This window comes from Hypanus sabinus, chromosome 17 (genome assembly GCF_030144855.1).
Source record: "Hypanus sabinus isolate sHypSab1 chromosome 17, sHypSab1.hap1, whole genome shotgun sequence".
Lineage (NCBI taxonomy): Eukaryota > Metazoa > Chordata > Chondrichthyes > Myliobatiformes > Dasyatidae > Hypanus > Hypanus sabinus.
The window spans coordinates 4,290,318-4,311,192 of NC_082722.1; the positions used below are offsets into that span (position 1 = coordinate 4,290,318).

Genomic DNA, 20,875 nt, shown 5'->3' on the forward strand with positions numbered 1-20,875 from the left:
TAAACAACAAGATGAAATGCAAAAGCCACATACTCTTTTCCTTCAGATTTACTTCAAAATATCACCTAGTCTGAATAATTTTGCAGCTGCAATATTTAAAAGTCTCTGTTGAAAAATTATTCACCTGAAACATTAATTCCTTTTCTCCTTAAATGGACTTTGCCTGGGCTGCTGAGTATTTGCAGCACTTTCTGCTTTAACTTCAATGTTTGCATTATGTTATCGCACATGAGCTTTGCTGGAAGTTAATACTCAAGAGGCAGCCTCTCAACCAACACATTTGGAAATTATTTCCAAACTGAAACCATCTCCAGGATGAAGAGTAAAAAAACAAATGATCCACCAGATCAAAGACAGAGCGCACTTCATTGCTACTGCTTAGTCCAAAGTACACCAAAAGATCAGTCAGCGGGAGAGGAAAAACTGCAGGATACTGTAGAATTTGAACACAGAATACTGGTTTAATGGCAGGATTCCTGGCAGTGTGGAGGAACAGAGGGACCTTGGGGTTCACGGTCCAAAGATCCCTCAAATTGCAGTGCATGTTGAAAAGGTAGTTAAAAGGGCATAATATGTGTTGGCCTTCATTAATCAAGGTAATGTTGCAGCTCTATAAAACTTTGGTAAGACCATAATTGGAATATTGTGTTCATTTTTGGTTGTTATATAACAGGAAGGACGTGGAAGATTTAGAGAGAGTGCAGAGGAGATTTACCAGGATGCAGCCTGGATTAGACAGCATGCCTTATAAGGATAAGTGAACAGACTAGAACTTTTCTCTCTGGAGTGAAGGATGAGAGGTTGACTTGATAAAGGTGTATAATTGATAAAAACATAGACAGAGTGGATAGCCAGAGACATTTTCTCAGGGAAGTATTGCTAATATGAGAGGGCATAACCCTAAGGTGTTTAGAGAAAAGTATAGAGGGTTGTCAGAGGTATTTTGTTTTTCACACAGAGTGGTAGGTGCATGGAGTGGTACCAGAGGTGGTAAATTAGGGGCGTTTAAGAGATTTAGATGGACACATGGATAAAGAAAAATGAAGAGCTATGTTTTGAGGGGGAGGAGGTGCAGGTTAAAGGGTTGGCACAACATCATGGGCCAAAGGACCTGTACTGTTCCATGTCCTGTAAAAATAAAAGCAAATCCTAATATTGTACATAGCATTTACAGCCAGTATTTCTTTGTGTTCCCTGTGAATGCGGAGCAACATATATCAGCCAGACGGTACACACAGTGGAAACCCACATCAAGGGGCACAGGGATATATCCATTTCGGTTACCCAGAGAAATCAGTATTTGCAGAACATTGCATTCACAATGGCCACAGGAATGAGTTTGACAGCAGAAAACTACTGTGCCGTGCAAAAGGATTTTGGGACCACCTGGTGAAGGAAGCCATTGAAATATAACTGGAGGAAAAGAATATTAACAAAGATGAAGATCTCACTCTAAGTAAGAACAGGAATTTGATTGTAAGCAAAGTGGGATAGTGGAAATCTGAATAGATAAGGACTAACCAATCAGGAGGAACGGACGACAGGGGTGTAAATACCATAGGACTAGACATGACGAGGCACCATCCCCGATGAAGATGGCAGAGGGAAGGGTGCTTGAGGGTTGATGCTCTGTTGTGTTCTATTAGTTCTTTTTGTGCAAGACAGGGGTTTTTTTGGGGTGGGGGCAATTTTCATGTTCCATTTAGTGCATGGTAGTGGGGTTGGGGGGGGATGATGATAAGGATGCTGTTAGTTTTCTGTGCAGGGATTGGGTTTGATATTTCACTCTGAATAACTTTCATGTTCTTTCTTTACTTCATGGTTAACTGGAGAAGATGAATCTCCGAGTTGTATATGGATATGTGCTTTAATAATAAATTACACTGACGGACTTTTAACATCATAAACCAGCGAGTTGTTTGTTATGTCTCCTGGCTTACTAGGAAAAACTGAGACACCTCCTTCTCCCTTATTAGGAAGAGAGAGAGCCTGTGATATGTCAAGCGCCAGGTGAAACGCAAAGTCTTTGAGGTAACTGCAAATCTGTGTCTTTGCTGTTGCTTTGCTCACGCTTGAGTGCTTGGTGGTGAGTGCTGATGCTTTTTTCTTGCTGGTGAGGGAGGAGGGATCATTGCTTGCTACTGCTTACACGCATGAGTGGGGAGCTGAGTGGGACACTGGGGTTCTTACGTTTAACTGTCATTCATTCTTTGGGGCCCTTCTCTGTTTTCACCGATATTTGTGAAGAAAAAATATTTCAGGATGTATATTGTATACATTTCTCCAACATTAAATTGGACCTTTGAACCTATATTTCCAGTCGCAATGGCCTACTGAAGGAATGGCTCAATGAAAATGATTTACCGTATGCAGATAAAATTCCACTACGGTGATGGTGCATATACACTCAGTGGCCTGTCGGGAGCCAACCAAAGGTACTTTTTTATTTGTTAACTGTGTTTTTATACATAGTAAGACTATCCTTGACACCAATAACTACGTGTACAGCATGTCTACTGCATCAGCAAGCTGTTCATTGTTCAGAGTAGCCAGCCAGAGTGTCAAAAGAGCAGCCGGTGGTTCAGAGAAGGCAAGTCATCCCAGTGGGCTGAGAGAGTCAGGTCGGGCCATTGGGCTGAGGAAGGCGAGTTGGGCCCTCAGGCAAAGAGAGTCAGGTCCAGGCTGTCAGGCCAAAGAAGTCAAGTCGTGCCACTGGGCCAAGGGAGAGGAGTCTCACCTGTCAGGCCGTAGGGCCGCAGGAAGAGCATTCCTGGGTGCAGACCATTCTGCTGTCTGCTACTTGAAGGCACTGGAGTTGGCGCCTTCGAGTTGGCACAAAGGTAGTGTGTAGTGAAGCCATGAGTGACTCTCTTAGGCATTTCTTTAGTGATCACAAAACCCTGTTGGACATTGATTGCCACACGCCTGCTTCTCTTGATTGGTGGCGAGGCAGCAGTGTCGCCTCAGCTGTAGTAAGGACTAGGCCTCAAGCTGCGGGCTTGTTTTGTAACATGGTGTCCATGCTCGGTGTCCATATGTATGGTGTCCATACCCTGTCCATAACAGGGTTCTGATTGTGTATGAAGGGTACTGATTGTGTATGATCAGCCATGATCACAGTGAATGGCAGTGCTGGCTAGAAGGGCCGAATGGCCTACTCCTGCACCTACTGTCTATTGTCTATTGCTCATTTGGAGATGGTGTCACCTGTTGGTGCTGCCCTCCAGTGTTGGATTGGTGGAATTACAGGCTGGTCAGCCAGGACCATCAGTTTGCAAGGCATATCACTCAGGGTCTTGGACTAAAAATGTGTTTTCTTACATTACTGTTTTATTCTCCTTTTTCACTATTTTGAATATGTGTGTATGTTTTTGCACCTTAGCCCCAGAGGAACATTGTCTCATTCAGCTGTATCCATGCATGGCTTGAGCGACAATTAAGCTTGCTTGATTTGCTGTGCCATAATCATACTAGAATCAGTTCTATTCAGGACAGAACCTAGTATTCAGTGAACTAAACACAACTAAAATATTACATATTGGAAATTACAAGCTAGCTGGTGGTGAATTAGACAGTGGTCGAACCTGTATCCAAATGTATCATCAGATCCTCACTGTGATTGCCAGTAGACTGAGGGATAAATTCTACTGTCACTTGCACACTCTCCCCAGCATCCAATTTTCCATGAATGGGTACCACATGGAATGGCCTGCAAACAAGGAAACAAGGAATAACGGACAGTGTAAGGCACAAAGATTTAACAACTGAATAGATGAACATATTATTAACTGCTGGTTGCACTTTTCTTTCTTTGTTGCAAAGACCTCTCCTCACTTGCACTGTCACATTAATTTATTCATCCTACAGTAGCAATTTATTTATTAAGAATTCAAATTCTCCCATTTAGATTCAAGGTTCAAGAAAGTTTACTGTCATTCTTCAGTACACGAACAAAATGATTGCTACTCCAGATCCGATGCAGCATTAAAAAAATCAATAAGAACAATAATAAAAAACAAAAACACAATAAGTATAAAAACAATGCTATTAAACACAATGCACAAGTAATTGTTATATACATAGACTGACTGTATCAACATAAAGTGATGCAAAGTGATATGTATGTAGTGGTGTTAGAGGATGGTGGGGTGGGTGGAGATGTTGACCAGCCTGATGCCTTTGCAACAGTAACTGTTTTTGAGTCTAGTGGTCTTAGCATAGATACTGCATAGCGTCTGCCTTGATGGAAGTAGGACAAAAAGTCCCTAAGCAGGATAGGTGATATTATTGGATCTTTTCTGGCTCCTTTTTCTATACTCGTCCTTGGTGGATGGATCAGTGCCAGTAAGGCATTGGGCAGTTTAATGAACAATTGTAGGGTCAGGGAAAATGTCACAGCAATGCTCAGTCAGGTCACACTGGAGAAATGGAGAGGCTTTAAGGGTAGAATTGAGGAATAAGAAAGGGGAGATCATTTTAATGGGGCTATATTATAGACCACTCAAGCGTCTGCAGGATTTAAAGGAACAAATTTGTAGAGAGCTCACGGACAGTTAGAAACAACATACGATTATTACAGTAGGTGATTTTAACTTTCTATATATTGACTAGGACTCCCATACTGTAAAAGGGATGGATGGGATGTTGAGGAAAGTTTCCTTAATGAGTACAAAGAATCCCCAATGACAGAGTGTGCAATACTTGATCTCCTATTAGGGAATGGGACAGACCAAGTGACAGAAGTTTGTGTAGGGAAACACTTTGCAACTTGTGAACATACAAGTAAGCCATTCATTTCAAGGTAACTATAGTAAAGGATAGGTCTATTCCTATGTATATATGCATTTCAGAATAAAAGATTCCAGGAACCTTGGTTTTCAGAGATAGTGAGGCATTAGTTAAAAACAAAGGTGTATAACAGGTATAAGTAGGTAGGAACAAATGAGATACTTAAGGAGTACAAGAAATGCAAGAAAACACTTCAGAAAGAAATCAGGAGGGCTAAAAGAAGGCATGGGGTTGCCCACACAGACAAGGTGAAGGAGAATCCTGAAGGATTCTACACATATGTTAAATGCAAAAGGATTACAGGGACAAAAATGGTCTTCTGGAAAATCAGAATGGTTATCTATGCATAGACCAAAAGATAGCAGGGGAGATTTTAAATGCATTTCGCATCTGTATTTACTTGGGTTATGGAGACAGGTTCTATTGAAATGAGGCAAAGTAGCAGTGAGGTCATGGACCCTATGCAGATTACAGAGGAAGAGGGGTTTGCTGTTCTTCAGTGGACAAATCCCCAGGCACTTAGAATCTGTCGGAGGCAAGTGCAGAAACTGCAGGCAGCTTAGCAGAGATATTTAAATCATCCATAGTGACAGGTGAGATACCAGAGAAATAGAAGATAGCTAATGGTGTTCAGCTGTTTAAGAAAGGATTTAAGAATAAACCAGGAATTTATGGGCAATGATCCTGACACCAGTAGTGAGAAAGTAATTGGAAGGTATTCTAAGTGATCAGATAGATGAGTATTTGTATAAACAGGGACTGATTACAGATAGTCAGCTTGACCTTGTGCATGATAGGTTGTTCTGACCAATCTTATAGAGTTTTTCAAGAAAGTTACCAGGAAAATTGATGAAGGCAAGGCAATGGATGTTGTCTACATTAACCTCAGCAAGGCAATTGCCAAGGTCCCACATGGGAGGTTGGTCAAGAAGGTTCAGTTGCTTGGCATTCAAGAAGAGGTAGTAAATTAAATTAGGAATTAGTATTGCAGAAGAAGCCAGAGAGTGATAGGAGATGGTTGCCTCTCTGACTGGAGGCCTGTGACAAGTGGAGGAATAATGCTGGATCCATTGCTGTTTGTCATCTCTACCAATGATATGAATGAGAATGTGGTTAACTGGAATAGCAAATTTACAGATGACACCAACGAGTGCAGTCGACAGCAAAGGAGACTATTAAAGTTTGCAGCAGGAATTTTCTTTTATAAACGACAAATACATTGTCACAGAAATACTGCAGCAATACTGTGATTTGAAATGCTGTGCATTTCTCAGGCCGTGAAAAAATTTCCTGCGCAGAGCAACGGTTGGTCCGTGCAGCTGTAAAAATAAATAGTGGGGAATGCTGGGTACAATACAGAGAATTGGCAATGATACTCTAACATCTTCACACAAAATGATAGAAGCTCTCAGATGGAAAAGAAATCACAAGAAAGGATATAAATTTGAATTATTTATATGAAAGGTCATACATTTGCCATACATACGATGAAAGTTGTGTCATTATATATTAGTTTAACAGGAATGAACTCCAATGAGATTTCAGAATATTTGCTACCAGTTTGAAGAGAGTGTAGGTGTAGATTTCTAACTTGGGAACAACATGAAAATAGTGCTTGTGTCATGGATTATTGATGCAGTGTTTTTCAAGCATCTCTCCTACACCATTTGCTGTAATCCTCAGATTGAGTATCCTCTCTAAATTTCTCCACCTCTCTCTATGCCTTTAATTCATTGCCTGGTTCAATGTTAAGCATAGTTTGGTAATTCCCCCATGAAGCACCTAACAACATTGTTGTTTAGATATGTAATATAAATGGAAGTTATAGGATTCCTACAACTTTCTTCATTCCTTGGATGTCTTGCACAAATCAGCTCGTGACTCAGTGAATGCCACGCAACCCCGACATTTAGAGGGTTTTGGATTCCGGATCTGACAAATATTTCACATATATGAGATCCTCCCTTTAATTATCTCATGTTAAGGTTTTAAGATCAGGTTCCTAACCATGGGAAATAACCCTGGACAGCAGGGCTTTTCATTCTCCCTCTGAAGTTTTTCTTCAATGATAACAATCTACCCATCACAGGTTGATAGGGCTATAAAGTGAGCTTTCAACAGAGTATCTTTGAGAAGTTTGTATAAGTACGTGGATCGGAGGGGAATGGAGAATCATGGTCCAAACATGGGTCAATGGGACTAGGCAGAATTACAGTTTTGCACAGACTCGATGGGCTGAAGTGTATGATTATGTGCTTTGGTGCTCTCTGGCTGATTAATCAACATGTGTAAGCACTGTACGTACCCATGGGTATCTTGTGCCTGGATATATTAATTGTTGCTGGATCCTAACAGTACAAACTAGCTCTGGAACAATCTTAGGAACTACGGAATTATGCTAAATAATAAATACAAAATCATGAGAGATAAAGACAAAGAATAGCCAGCAGCTATTTCTAAAAGCACTATTTTTTCACAGTATTTGAAAATTTAACAGAAAAAAGCAAAAGTAATGAACAAATAGCATAAATTGCTAGCAATATGGTGTCATATGTAAAAGATTAATTATTATAGCTAGGAAGTCTGAAGAAGGTCAGATAAAATAACGTATGCTATAAACTATAAAATAATTCAATTAAGTTTCAGTTCTGGAGTAGTATTAAGTCATGTGAATACCGTTTACCATAAACTGGAATCCCCACATGCATCTGGTGACCCTGTGATCTCTATCTTGCAGGTCAACATCAGATCATGCTTTCAAGAGGCAGAACAATCACAAGACAGTGTACCGGGGCACAGTATTTAAAACCTGTACTGACCAACTAGCTGGAGTGTTCAAAAACATCTTCACTGATGCAGTCAGAGGTTCCCACCTGCTTCAAAGGAGCATCAATCATACCAATGTCAAAGAAGAGGAGGGTGAGCTGCCTCAATGACTATCGCCTGGTAGCACTCTCATCTACCATGATGAAGTACTTTGAGAAATTACCCATTCTAGAATTAACTCCTGACTGAGCAAGGATCTGGACCCACAGGATCTTGCCTACCGCCACAACAGGTCTACAGCGGACACTATCTCATTCAGCTTTGGAGCACCTGGACAACAGTAATCCATATATCAGGCTGTTGTTTATCAATTACAGCTCAGTATTCAACACCATCATTCCTCTGTACTAATCAATAAGCTTCAAAACTTAGACCTCTGTACCTCCCTTTGCAACTGGATCCCTGACTTCTCATCAGAAGACCAAGTTCAAGTTTATTGTCATCCAACCATACAAAAGTATACCATCAAAGCAATGTTCATCCGGACCAAAGTGCTCAACATAGTACAATGATTAGACCTGCGTGGCTCTAGGGAGTTCAGCAGCCTCATGGCCTGAGAGAAGAAGTATACCATCAAAGCAATGTTCATCCGGACCAAAGTGCTCAACATAGTACAATGATTAGACCTGCGTGGCTCTAGGGAGTTCAGCAGCCTCATGGCCTGAGAGAAGAAGTATACCATCAAAGCAATGTTCATCCGGACCAAAGTGCTCAACATAGTACAATGATCAGACCTGGGTGGCTCTAGGGAGTTCAGCAGCCTCATGGCCTGAGAGAAGAAGTATACCATCAAAGCAAATTTCATCCGAACCAAAGTGCTCAACATAGTACAATGATCAGACCTGGGTGGCTCTAGGGAGTTCAGCAGCCTCATGGCCTGAGAGAAGAAGTATACCATCAAAGCAATGTTCATCCGGACCAAAGTGCTCAACATAGTACAATGATTAGACCTGGGTGGCTCTAGGGAGTTCAGCAGCCTCATGGCCTGAGAGAAGAAGTATACCATCAAAGCAATGTTCATCCGGACCAAAGTGCTCAACATAGTACAATGATTAGACCTGGGTGGCTCTAGGGAGTTCAGCAGCCTCATGGCCTGAGAGAAGAAGTATACCATCAAAGCAATGTTCATCCGGACCAAAGTGCTCAACATAGTACAATGATTAGACCTGGGTGGCTCTAGGGAGTTCAGCAGCCTCATGGCCTGAGAGAAGAAGTATACCATCAAAGCAATGTTCATCCGGACCAAAGTGCTCAACATAGTACAATGATTAGACCTGGGTGGCTCTAGGGAGTTCAGCAGCCTCATGGCCTGAGAGAAGAAGTATACCATCAAAGCAATGTTCATCCGGACCAAAGTGCTCAACATAGTACAATGATTAGACCTGGGTGGCGCTAGGGAGTTCAGCAGCCTCATGGCCTGAGAGAAGAAGCTGTTTGCCATCCTTGTCCTAATGTTACATTACTTCCTGCGTGATGGTTGGGGAGGTTCACCTTCCTAAAGTCCGCAGTCATTTCATTAGTTTTGGAGCTAGAGATGTTGTTGCCGACATGGATTGAACTGTGCTCTTTGTGTCAGTACGTCCAAGATTTAGTTGCAGAGAGCTTCTGCGGGTTGATCACATTACATGCTGAGCTGAAATACATAAATAGCATGTGTGGTGCAGTCAGAGTGGAGGGCAGAGACTATGACATCGTCAATGGACCAAATTGAGGAATAAGCAAACTAGAAAGAACATGGGATTTAATCTGATCCACACACAGCCACCCAAACTACTTCATTAGTATTGAGGTCAGTGTCACTGGATGGTAATTGTTAAGACAAGTTAAGGTCGCCCTCTTGGATTGTGATTACCTGTAAGTGGAGATTGATAATAACATCTCCTCCTCACTGACAATCAACTCAGACACAAGTGCAGGAGGCAGCAGCAATGCAGTTGACAACAAAGAATTGGGAAAGGAGTGCCGGAGTAGGAGTTAGAATCAGAAGCAGGTTTAATATCACTGTCATATCGTGAAATGTGTTGTTTCGAAGCAGCAATGCATTGCAATACATAAACAATATAAATTACAATAAGTATAGATTTAAAAATTTAATAAAGTAATGCAAAAAGAAAGAAAAATTAGTGAGGTAGTGTTTATAGATTCATTATCCATTCAGAAAGCTAATGGGGAGGGAAGAAGCTGTTCCTGAAGCATTGTGTGTGTGTGTCTTCGGGCTCTCATAACTCCTCCTTTATGGTAGAAATGAGAAGAGGGCATGTCCTGGTTGACAGGGTTTCTTAAATTTGGATGCTGCCTTTTTGAGACCTCACCTTTTGAAGGTGTTGTCAAAGTTGGGGAAGCTAGTGCCAATGACAGAGCTGGCTGTGCTTACAACTTTCTGCAAGTTTTTCCAATCCTATGTAGTGGCTCTTCCATACCAGATACTAACATAACCAGTTAGAATGCTCTCCACAGAACTTCTGTAGAAATTTGTGAGTGTCTTTGGTGACATACCAAGTCTCCTCAAACTCCTAATGAGATATAGCCACTATTGTGCCTTCTTTGTAATTGCATCAATATGTTGGGCCTAGGATAGATGTTGACACCAAGAACTTGAAACTGTTCACCCTTTCCACTGCTGACCCCTCAATGAGGACTTGTGTGTGTTTCCTCAACTTTCCCTTCCTGAAGTCGGAAATCAATTCCTTGGTCTTACTGACACTGAGTGCATGGCTGTTGCAACACCACTCAATCAGCTGATGTACCTGTCTGCCTCCTCATCACCAACTGAATTTCTGCCAATAGTTGTGTCATTGGCAAATTCATAGATGGTGTTTGAGCTGTACCTAGCCACACAGTCATGGGTTTAGAGAGAGCAGAACAATGGGCTAAGCATGCATCCTTAAGCTATCCCAGTGTTGATTTCAGCAAGGAGATACTATTTCCAATCTACACAGATTGTGGTCTCCCAGATCTAGTTTCATGGGATGGTACAGGGGCCCAGACTTTGGAACTCGTTGATTGGAACTGGGAGTATGACTGTACTGAATGCTGAACTGTAATCAATAAACAGCAGCCTGACGTAGATATTACTACTACTCAGATGATCCAGAGCTGAGTGGACAGCCAGTGAGATTGCATCTGCTGTGGTCCTACTGTGGTGACAGGCAAATTGCAGCAGATCCAGGTCCTTGCGTGGGCAGGAGATGTATCTAACCATGACCAACCTGTCAGAGCATGTCATCACAGCAGATGTGAGTGCCACTGGGTGATAGTTATTGAGGCAGTTCAATGACTTAGATAGGTTTGCAACCAGCACTAATCTATGTAGTCAATGAAAAGACATGTGTAACTTGAACCAACACCTGTGCCCATGGCTACACCTTTGATCTGTTGAAAGTCAAGAATCAATTCTACAAGGTGGATGAAAGTATTGGTGGGGGGGTGTGGTGCGAGGAACTGGTTGCGTCTTTATTCCAGAAAGAAGCAGCATGACCCAAGACCTTCTTGTTGGGGATAGAAGTGTATTTGAACTAGACACCCATGATGATAATGAGGTGCTTGGGGCCAGGGAAGTGGATATTCTCAAAATAATAGAGGACATTAGAGATATCTCGGATGAAAGTGGGAGGGGATTGGACGAGGGCAAAAGGGTAGAGTCAAGGTATAGAGCAATATTTTCAATGGAGCAAGAACAGGCAGAAACAATGGGTCTTTCAGTCAATAGACAATAGACAATAGGGGCAGAAGTAGACCATTCAGCCCCTCGAATCTGCACCGCCATTCTGAGATCATGGCTAATCATTCACTATCAATACCCAGTCCCTGCCTTGTCCCCATATCCCTTGATTCCCCTATCCATCAGATATCTATCCAGCTCCTTCTTGAAAGTATCCAGAGAATTGGCCTCCACCATCTTCCGAGGCAGTGCATTCCACACCTCCACAACTCTCTGGGAGAAGAAGCTCTTCCTCAACTCTGTTTTAAATAACTGACCTCTTATTCTCAATCCATGCCCTCTGGTACTGGACTCTCCCAACATCTGGAACATATTTCCTGCCTCAATCCTATCAAATCCTTTAATTATCTTAAACGTTTCAATCAGATCCCCTCTCAATCTCCTCAATTCCAGCGTGTACAAGCCCAATCTCTCTGCGTAAGACAGCCCTGCCATCCCAGGAATCAACCTAGTGAATCTATGCTGCACTTCCTCAATTGCCAGAATGTCCTTCCTTAAACCTGGAGACCAAAACTGTACACAATATTCCAGGTGTGGTCTCACCAGGGCCCTGTACAAATGCAAAAGGACATCCTTACTCTTGTACTCAATTCCCCTTGTAACAAAGGCCAACATTCCATTTGCCCTCTTCACTGCCTGTTGCACTTGCTCATTCACCTTCATTGACTGGTGAACTAGGACTCCTAGGTCTCTTTGCATTTCTCCCTTACCCAACTCTACACCATTCAGACAATACTCTGCCCTCTTGTTCCTGCTTCCAAAGTGGATAACTTCACATTTATTCACATTGAATGACATCTGCCAAGTATCTGCCCACTCACCCAGCCTATCCAAGTCTCCCTGTATTCTCCTAACGTCCTCTTCGCATGTCACACTGCCACCCAGTTTAGTATCGTCAGCAAACTTGCTGATATAGTTTTCAATGCCCTCATCTAAATCATTGACATAAATCGTAAAGAGCTGTGGTCCCAATACAGAGCCCTGTGGTACCCCACTAGTCACCTCCAGCCAGTCTGAGAAACACCCATTCACTGCTACCCTTTGCTTTCTATCTGCCAACCAGTTTTCTATCCATGTTGAAACCCTGCCCCCAATGCCATGAGCTCTGATTTTACTCACCAATCTCCTATGTGGCACCTTATCGAATGCCTTCTGAAAATCTAGATACACAACATCCACTGGCTTACCCTCATCTAACATCCTTGTTACACCCTCAAAAAACTCCAACAGATTAGTCAAGCATGATTTGCCCTTGGTAAATCCATGCTGGCTCGGCCTAATCCTATTTCTGCCATCAAGATGTGCCACTATTTCGTCCTTAATAATGGACTCAAGCATCTTCCCCACGACTGACGTTAGGCTAACAGGGCGATAGTTCTCCGTTTTCTCCTTCCCTCCCTTCTTGAAAAGTGGGATAACATTAGCCACTCTCCAATCTTCAGGAACTGATCCTGAATCTAAGGAACATTGGAAAATGATTACCAATGCATCCACAATTTCCTGAGCCACCTCTTTTAGAACCCTCGGATGCAGACCATCTGGACCCGGGGATTTATTAGCCTTCAGTCCTACCAGTCTACTCATCACAGTTTCTTTCCTAATGTCAATCTGTCTCAATTCCTCTGATATCTTATGACCCTGGCCCATCTATACATCCAGTCCTGTTGTAAAAGATAAAGGTGGGCAGTTCTCTTGCATCCTTACAAGAGACAGGATGCGATAAGGTAAGATGTAGGAGAAGGACTAAGGGAGTTAGTGGCTTTACACCAGAAGTCATTATTCCTGAAGGGCTATAGCCACTTGGCACAAAACAGACACCTGGCTGGATCAGGGTTAATTTCTTCCTGAAATGAAAATCAACTGTGTGATAGGTTTGTTGTCTCTAGCAGAGAGGACAACCCAATAAGGTGGTTAAAAAGGCATACTGAACAGTTGAATAAGCTAGAAATTGCTGGACACATTCAAAAAGTTAGAATGCATCTTCAGGAAAATAAATTGTTCAGATGAAGAGACTTCAACCTGAAACATTAAATCTATTTTACTCTCCAGATTAATGTTCCATCTGAGTGTTTCCAACAATTTCTGTTTCTTTTGTAAATTTCCACTGTCGACAAATTTAATATTCATAATGCATGCTTTTCTTTATTAGTCAAAATATAGGACATCTGTATAGAATGATTATACTCAGAAACTGAGGAAGGAGGACGAACACAACTACCCTTGTAACCACCATTCAGTTAATTTCAAGATCTCAAACAAAGCCCCACAATTTACAACAGGATTTCACAAGATAGCTGCAATATTCACCATATAAACACATACTTTCCAAATGTACCCAAACTAGTGAAGAAAGATTACCGGAAAATTTTAACACCTAAGGTACTCACTTAGTGGCTACACAGTACGTCACGGTACAGACACTTTGGACTACGATGACCCTTCAACCTACTCCAAGATCAATCTAACCCTTCCCCTCCTCAGAAAGAGTCTTAAAGCTCCATAACATATCTGTCTCTACCACCATATTGCACATGCCCACCACTCTCTGTGTATAAAAACCATCTTCAATACCCCTATTCTTTCTTCAAGTTATGCCCCCTTGTATTAGCCATTTTCTGTCCCTGGATAAAGATGCTGGTTGTCCACTCAATCTATGCCTCTTATCAAAGTGTATATTACCATAAAGTCATTTCTCACCCTTCCCTCCAAAGCAAATTAATTCACTTTATTGCTACTTCTCTGACCCACTCTGATTCCTATCAATGATTTGTTGTAGCTTACAAACTTTTACACAACCCACAACCCTTTGTGTCATCTGCAAGCTTATGAACCCTTTTATTTCCTCATCCAAGTAATTTAAAACAATCAAAAGAGGAGTCCCTGAATAGATCCCTGCATTTATCTTTCCTTCCAATCTTCATCCAGTCCTCCCATTTTTGTCTCCTTCCCCCTCCCATCCCCACTCCCTCTCCAGCCCTATATCCATCCCCTCCAGGATCAATTCATCTACTAAACACACAGTTTTTCCCCTATGCCCTCACACCACAGCCTTCTGCTACCTGGTACTGGGTCCATCTCTCATTCACTGTTCCCCTAATGATTCCCATTGTCACCTCCTTCACTTATCAGAGACCAGCACTCATAGCCCTTTGCTTTCCAGTTTATCTCCTGCCTTCAGCCTCCCTCCCTCCCCAGCTGGCTCTTTGTGCTTTTCATGTTTCTTCTCTTTGTCTGCCTCCATCCATCATTTACCTATTACCGTTCTCAATTCCATGTGCCCTCCCCTTCCTCTAATTAGTGCCAACCAAGCCCCTCAAATCCCTATTTCACCCCTCCCCCTCTCCCCTTTGGTGAACAGCAGGGAAACTGCATGGCCTCGGTCACAGCGAGGACTAGGCCTCAAACCACAGCACCCTCTGTTGGCATCTGCCCAGGGGGAGGCATCTGAGTTGTTCAGGGTGGTGCTGAAGCGACACCTGGAGTATTGAGTACAATTTTGGTAGCCCTGTTGTAGGAGTGATGCCATGAAACTTCAGAGATTTATGAAGATGCTGCCAGGATTTGAGGGCCTGAATTATGGGGAAAGGTTGAACAGGCTATAACTTATTTCTTTAAGGATGAGCTTATAGAGATGTATAAAATCATAATGGAAACAGACTGGATGAATGCATATCCTCTTTTTCTTATAGGAAGGGTAGTAAAAATTAGAGGGCTAGGAACAGCAGACTAATGTAAACTACCTGCTTACTAATTGTGTAAATAAATAATTTCTTGAATATTGATTGGATCAGATCCATATTCTAATCAGTTAGCTATATTCATCCTGCACCATTAAAATGTGTGCAGTTTTACACCATTTTCACTGTCTTCAAAGTTATTTTATGATATTTAAGATCATCCTCAAGACTAATTATGCGTTGAATTCTCTGTCCATTTCACCATTCTGTCTACATCCTTTCGAAAAGTATAATTATCCTCATCACCATCCATTACTTTGGTCAATTTCCACTTCCTTGACATTTTGAAGTGCTGCTGCCCTTAACAGTGTATGTCATTTATAAATAGCATTGTCAAAGCTGATCCTTGAGACAACCAAACCAATGTCAGCCTCCTCTGCCAAATGAACAAGTTCAGCATCAAGGTCATGCGCTCAGCTGGTTCTGTAGAGGTGACCATGTTTATTTCCATACCTAACACTAAAGTCCTGACAAACTCTATTCACAGCTTTGCTGTGGGAAGAGACCATCATGTAGTCAGAGGTAAACATGCAATCATGTTTCAAAATTTCCTTGAGAAAGTCAAGGATCTTATTGATCTCTGGAAATTTACAGCCTGCAGATGCATTGGCAACACAGAAAGAAACGTAGCATAAACTGTGTACCACTTAATAAGCAATTCACCCATCTCATCGGGCACCTTCATCGATCACCTCAGAACCCACAACGTCAGGTTACGCTAAGTGTTGTTCAATGCAGTGCAGATGTCCTCCACTTTGGACAGGATTTTCTCTTTTTTATAAATTGTCACTTTTATTAATACACTCTGTCATGGACAGTGGCCAAACAAATCTTTCTGTTCAAGTTGTTTCTTGCACCACCTATTATTGGCCTGGCATGACACCAAAATAGTTGATGTTTACCAGTAACAGTATCATCAAACATTGGCATCATAGGTGGGAGACATGAGAGTATATCTTGTTCCCTTCATACAAGTGAGGTACTTATGGTTTATCGGTTCAACTGGTGGGAATCAGCAAGATATTTCCTGATGTTTAATTTACTGCTATGATACTTCATGTAGTCCACAGACAATGTTGAGAACTCCCAGGCCCATAGCCTCCTCACTATTGCCACTTCAGGCAGGTCTGTGTTCTGATGTAAATAGTATAGGAGGAACCAAGTTTGTGTTCCAAAGTAACAGGAAGAGTCCATGGAATAAAACTAAAATATATTGTTCTATGAATATGATTGTGTCAAACTGGCATAGTTATTTCAATTGTGATACTTGACTCAGTGTTAAGTTTGCAGATCAATAAGATAGGATATTCCACTGTCAGGTCTCTTTGATAAGAATGACAGGTGTCCTATTAGGTTTTCTACTCATTTTACTAGCACTTTGATACAACTACCTGGCTTGCCAAGCCATTGCAAAGGGTAGTTAGGAGCCATCCACATTGCTATGAGTCTTTGGTCACATAGGCCAAACCAAGTGTAGATAGAAAGTTCTTCCTCATATTCACATTAATGAAAATTTTACAAGCAGATGCTTTCATGATATATTGACTTTATTTAGTTAAATATCAAATTAAAATTTTCCTCAACCAGAACACTGTGATTTGAATTATTGCTGCCAGAACACTGGTCTGGGCACTCAGGATATTTTTCCAGCAAGGTAAGCACGTTTCACCCTAAACTCGAATTTTCATCAATGCCTCCATTATTTCTATGTTGTTTCTTTTTGTGAGCCATAATGCTAATCTTTTCACAACAGCTTCCCTAATGTTATCCAAAAATCCCATCCAGAAATTCAGTCTCAAATGTAAACTCCCTATTACATGTTTCTTTTGTGAAAGAAGATGCAAAATATGCGCTGAACACTTTGGCTGTGTCCTCAGTCCTATCTGAAGTCTTCTAGCTGGATATTTACAGTATTTGTCCAACTTCTTCCCCTATCTGCTTAATTTTGAAAAATATTTCATGATTCAATTTAATATTGCCTGCTAACATTTTACTGTAACCATATAGTATGCTTCTTATATGAATTTTTCAATATTTTTCTTGTGCTTTCCATAATTTGGTTATTAATATAATTTTACTCCTAATATTTATTGTAAACCTCATTTTTCAGCTTCATGGCCACTTTATCTGCCACTTCCCTTCTGAAGGTCCTCAACTCAAGCAAGGTATGTTTCACCCTTGCACCATATGCTTCCTAAATACAAATCACCAGTGCCACAACTTGCCCCTTTTCCTCCTCCGACAATTCTTAATTACTTTTTGTTAGCTATAAATATGAAGAACCCATTGCTGAATTATCCTTGAATTGTCTTGAATTATCTTCCTGTTAATGTATTTCATAATCATAAACTGTTACTGCAGATTATCAGCTTTGTTCAATGCCTTATAAATACAAACAAATCTTCAGTTTAAATATCTCTTGCATCAGTGTTTGCTATGTCCCTCAAGTTGGAGCTTGAAGTTCTTTCAGTAACTCTAATCTTTCTTCTGGTTTTGGCATTCTGTCCTATTGTGACTTAAACTATAACAAAAATATGATACTAACCAATCTTCTTAAATGTTGATATCCAAGTGACTTGACCAGGTAGAATTGATAAAGGCACTTGTTAAACTGACAATTTATACCTTTGATTTCATAATACTCATATGAGATCTGACTTCAGTTCAGACTTCACTTTTACAGATTTTCTCTAATGATTAAACTAGTATATCATTTTTGCAGCTGCCTAGAAATTCAACCACATAACACTGCATTTTTCAATGTTAAGCAAATGGAAATTTTACTTTTATTGGAGTAAAGCATGGTAACAATCATCCCTGGGTTGTTTCACATCACTCTGGAAATGTGGTTGATCACTTCCCCGTGTGATGTATTCTTATAAAATGAAGCAATTTCCCTTTTACAGTAGGTATATGTTAGTTCTCAGGAGTAACCATCATCAACACTTTCAGAATAAATGTCTTCCCATAAAACATGGAATTGTCACTCCATCAGATAAATCCCTACTTCCCTTCCACCCAACCAAATCCCTTCTTAGCCATTATCTGCAAAAGGCCCTCACAACCTTCAAACCTTCTGGCCCAACAATCCTCTCATCTCCAGCTCTGTAGCCACTTATTTCATCACCACTGTTCTTTGACCCCAGAAGCAACTGTCTAAAATGTTGCAATATGTTAAGACAGAATACTATTAAAAATATTTGGCATATAGATGGGGAAAAGATGGGAATTTTTTGAAATGGTGAGATTGAAAGATTGGAATTCAAAGGAACTTGGGTATCCTTATGGAAAATCACTGTAAGCTAATATAGCAAATGAATAGGAAGGCTAACAGTATACAGGTTTTTACTGCAAGAGGATCTGACGACAAAAATTGAGAAGTCTTAGTGCACATATATATGGCCTGAGTTAGGCTACAGAGTGCAGCAAAGGTCCACCTGGTTTGTCATATGAGAAGAGGTACGGTAATCTGATTAGGGTAGTGCACTAGAATTTAGAAGAATAGGAGGTAATACCACTGAAACATACATCGGGCTTCTTAGGAAGATTCAAAGTTGTCAGGGTAGAGAGGGTTAATATTTTCCTGGCTGTGGTGTCTTGAACAGTGGAGAGTCATTGTCTCAAAATTAGGAATAGGTGATTTAGGACTAAGGTAAAAAATTCCTTACCCAGATACTCAACTGGTAAAATGGTAGATTGCTTTATTATTGTCATATGTACCCAGGTACAGTGAAAAACTGTTAACATTTATACAGAAGTGTAGTAGACAATAAAGCAACGGGACAGATGATACCCTTGAGCCTGGTGGTACGTGCTTTCAAGCTTTTGTGTCTTCTGTATGACGGGAGAGAGGAGAAGAAAGAATGCTCAGAGTGGAAGGGGTCTTTGTTTCTGTTGGCTGCTTTACTAAGGCAACACGAAATGAAGACCGAGTCTATGGAAGGCAGACTGCTGATGAATCTTTGAAATTTATCATCCAAGAGGGTATGATAGATATTAATAGATTTGTAAATTTTAAAGGAATCGAGACATGAGAAGGCAGGAAAGTGGAAAGAAGAGGTAAAATGCCAGCCACTATTTTATTGAGTGGTATAGCAAGCACAAGGAGGCAAAAGGCCTACTCCTTTTGCTTCTTATGTTCTCAACACTGGGTTAACTAAATGTTCAATCAAAGGCACCATCTGTCACTGTACTCCAGTGCCCGTCTCCCTTTCCTATCACAGAAGTGGTCCCAATCAGGCCATTGACCAAAGGTTCTCCTTCCCCACAGCCACAGCACCAAATACCACTTGCCAAGCCTGGCTTTCATCACGACTCCCAGTTGTCAAATTTTCCAACTAGAACAACTGGGACATCTATTAATTTGTGCACATCTTTCCTGTGCAAACATTTGAGTACACTGGAATCTCAAACCTGACTTCTTTATCCATAGTGGACCTCAAAGCAATTTAGGAAATATCAGTCAATAAGTAGTTGCACAATTCAGCTAACCAATAATTGGCCCATAACAATCCACCATTTTGAACAATTCACATTATCACATAATTCACAGTTGGTGTGAAAATGTTCTTTTTAAACTTGAGGAGTTAGTTTGTTTTCACCAACATTTCTGCAAAGCTCATTTCATTCTACAGCCGGAAACGTGTGTAGCTGCAGACTGCAGTGAAACATCTAAGGTGAAAACGTGACTGAATGAAAGTCAATTTGGAACAGAATTCTGTTTCTTATTGCCGCCAAACAAACATAACATTGAAACAAAGAAAATGTCAGGCAGTTAACCATGTCAAACCTATTATCAGGTGTAAGCTTGACTATATCAGTACCATAATAACGCAGCAGGCAAACATCAAAATATAAATGTCCTGCCTGATAAAATCTGTATTCCTTGGCATTCAGAAAGATGAGGGGTGATCTTTATCCCATGCAGATTGTCAGAGATGCTGAGAAGTTTTCACTATTGGATAAATGATGGACAAGGAACTGTAGTTACAAGATAAAGCTTGGTCATTTAAAGCTGAGACATAGAGCACTTCAACACCGAAACAGACCGTTTGGCCCACCTAGTTTATACTGAACTATTATTCTGCTTGGTTCCATCAACATGCACTTGAACCAGAGCTCCCTATACCCTTCCCATCCATGTAATTTTCCAAATGTCTTTTAATGTTTAAATTGAACCCATATGCACCACTTCGGCTGGCAGTTTGTTCCATGTACTCACCACCTCTGGTGTGCACAGACTTTCGGTTTCCTCAGAGGACAATAAACCTTTGGAATTCTCTGCTTCAAAAATGATGACGGTTCTATCATTAAGACTATTTAAGGGGGAGATAGATAAATATTTGAAAGATCACTGAACTGCAGACAATAGGGAACTGGCACAGAAGAGGAGTTGAGACCACTATAATTCAACTATCATGGAGCAGGCTTAATGGGCCCGGTGACCAGCTTCTGTGTCTGTTGTATTCTTTGCTCTTTATCATTTAAACTTCCAAATATTATTTGAATTCAGAATTTCTCATAGCAGGTGTGCAAGATAAACATTGGGACTAGATGTTAAATGGTTTAAACAGCAGAAAAGACAGTTTGTATTGAGCTTGGAGGGACGTTCATAAGTCTTATCCTAGGTTTTGGTACAGGAACCATTATCAGCAATATAACTTGGATTCAGAAATGCTGAACAAATTGATCAAGTTTGTACGTGATGGCAATTAAAAAGACAAAATCTTAAACATCATTCCCCACTAGTGAATCGATATCCTCCTGCCTATTTAATAATGTCCCGATGCCAGTGTGAGATAAA

The 20,875-nt window shown here is 40.9% G+C and overlaps 1 protein-coding gene and 1 long non-coding RNA gene across 4 annotated transcripts in view; one reads left to right on the plus strand and one right to left on the minus strand.

Moving 5' to 3' along the window:
• Positions 1-20,875, minus strand: part of hydin (HYDIN axonemal central pair apparatus protein) — a 1,146,554-nt gene that overhangs the window by 941,447 nt on the left and 184,232 nt on the right. For all 3 annotated transcript variants that reach the window (XM_059992477.1, XM_059992476.1, XM_059992474.1), the window contains exon 7: positions 3,585-3,709. In XM_059992477.1, the coding sequence (XP_059848460.1) occupies positions 3,585-3,709 (125 nt within the window). The remainder of the gene's footprint in view (positions 1-3,584; positions 3,710-20,875) is intronic.
• LOC132406658 (uncharacterized) lies at positions 467-16,726 on the plus strand. Its single transcript, XR_009516210.1, has 4 exons — positions 467-553; positions 1,944-2,031; positions 2,321-2,435; positions 16,660-16,726. It is a non-coding gene; the product is annotated as an uncharacterized LOC132406658 (long non-coding RNA).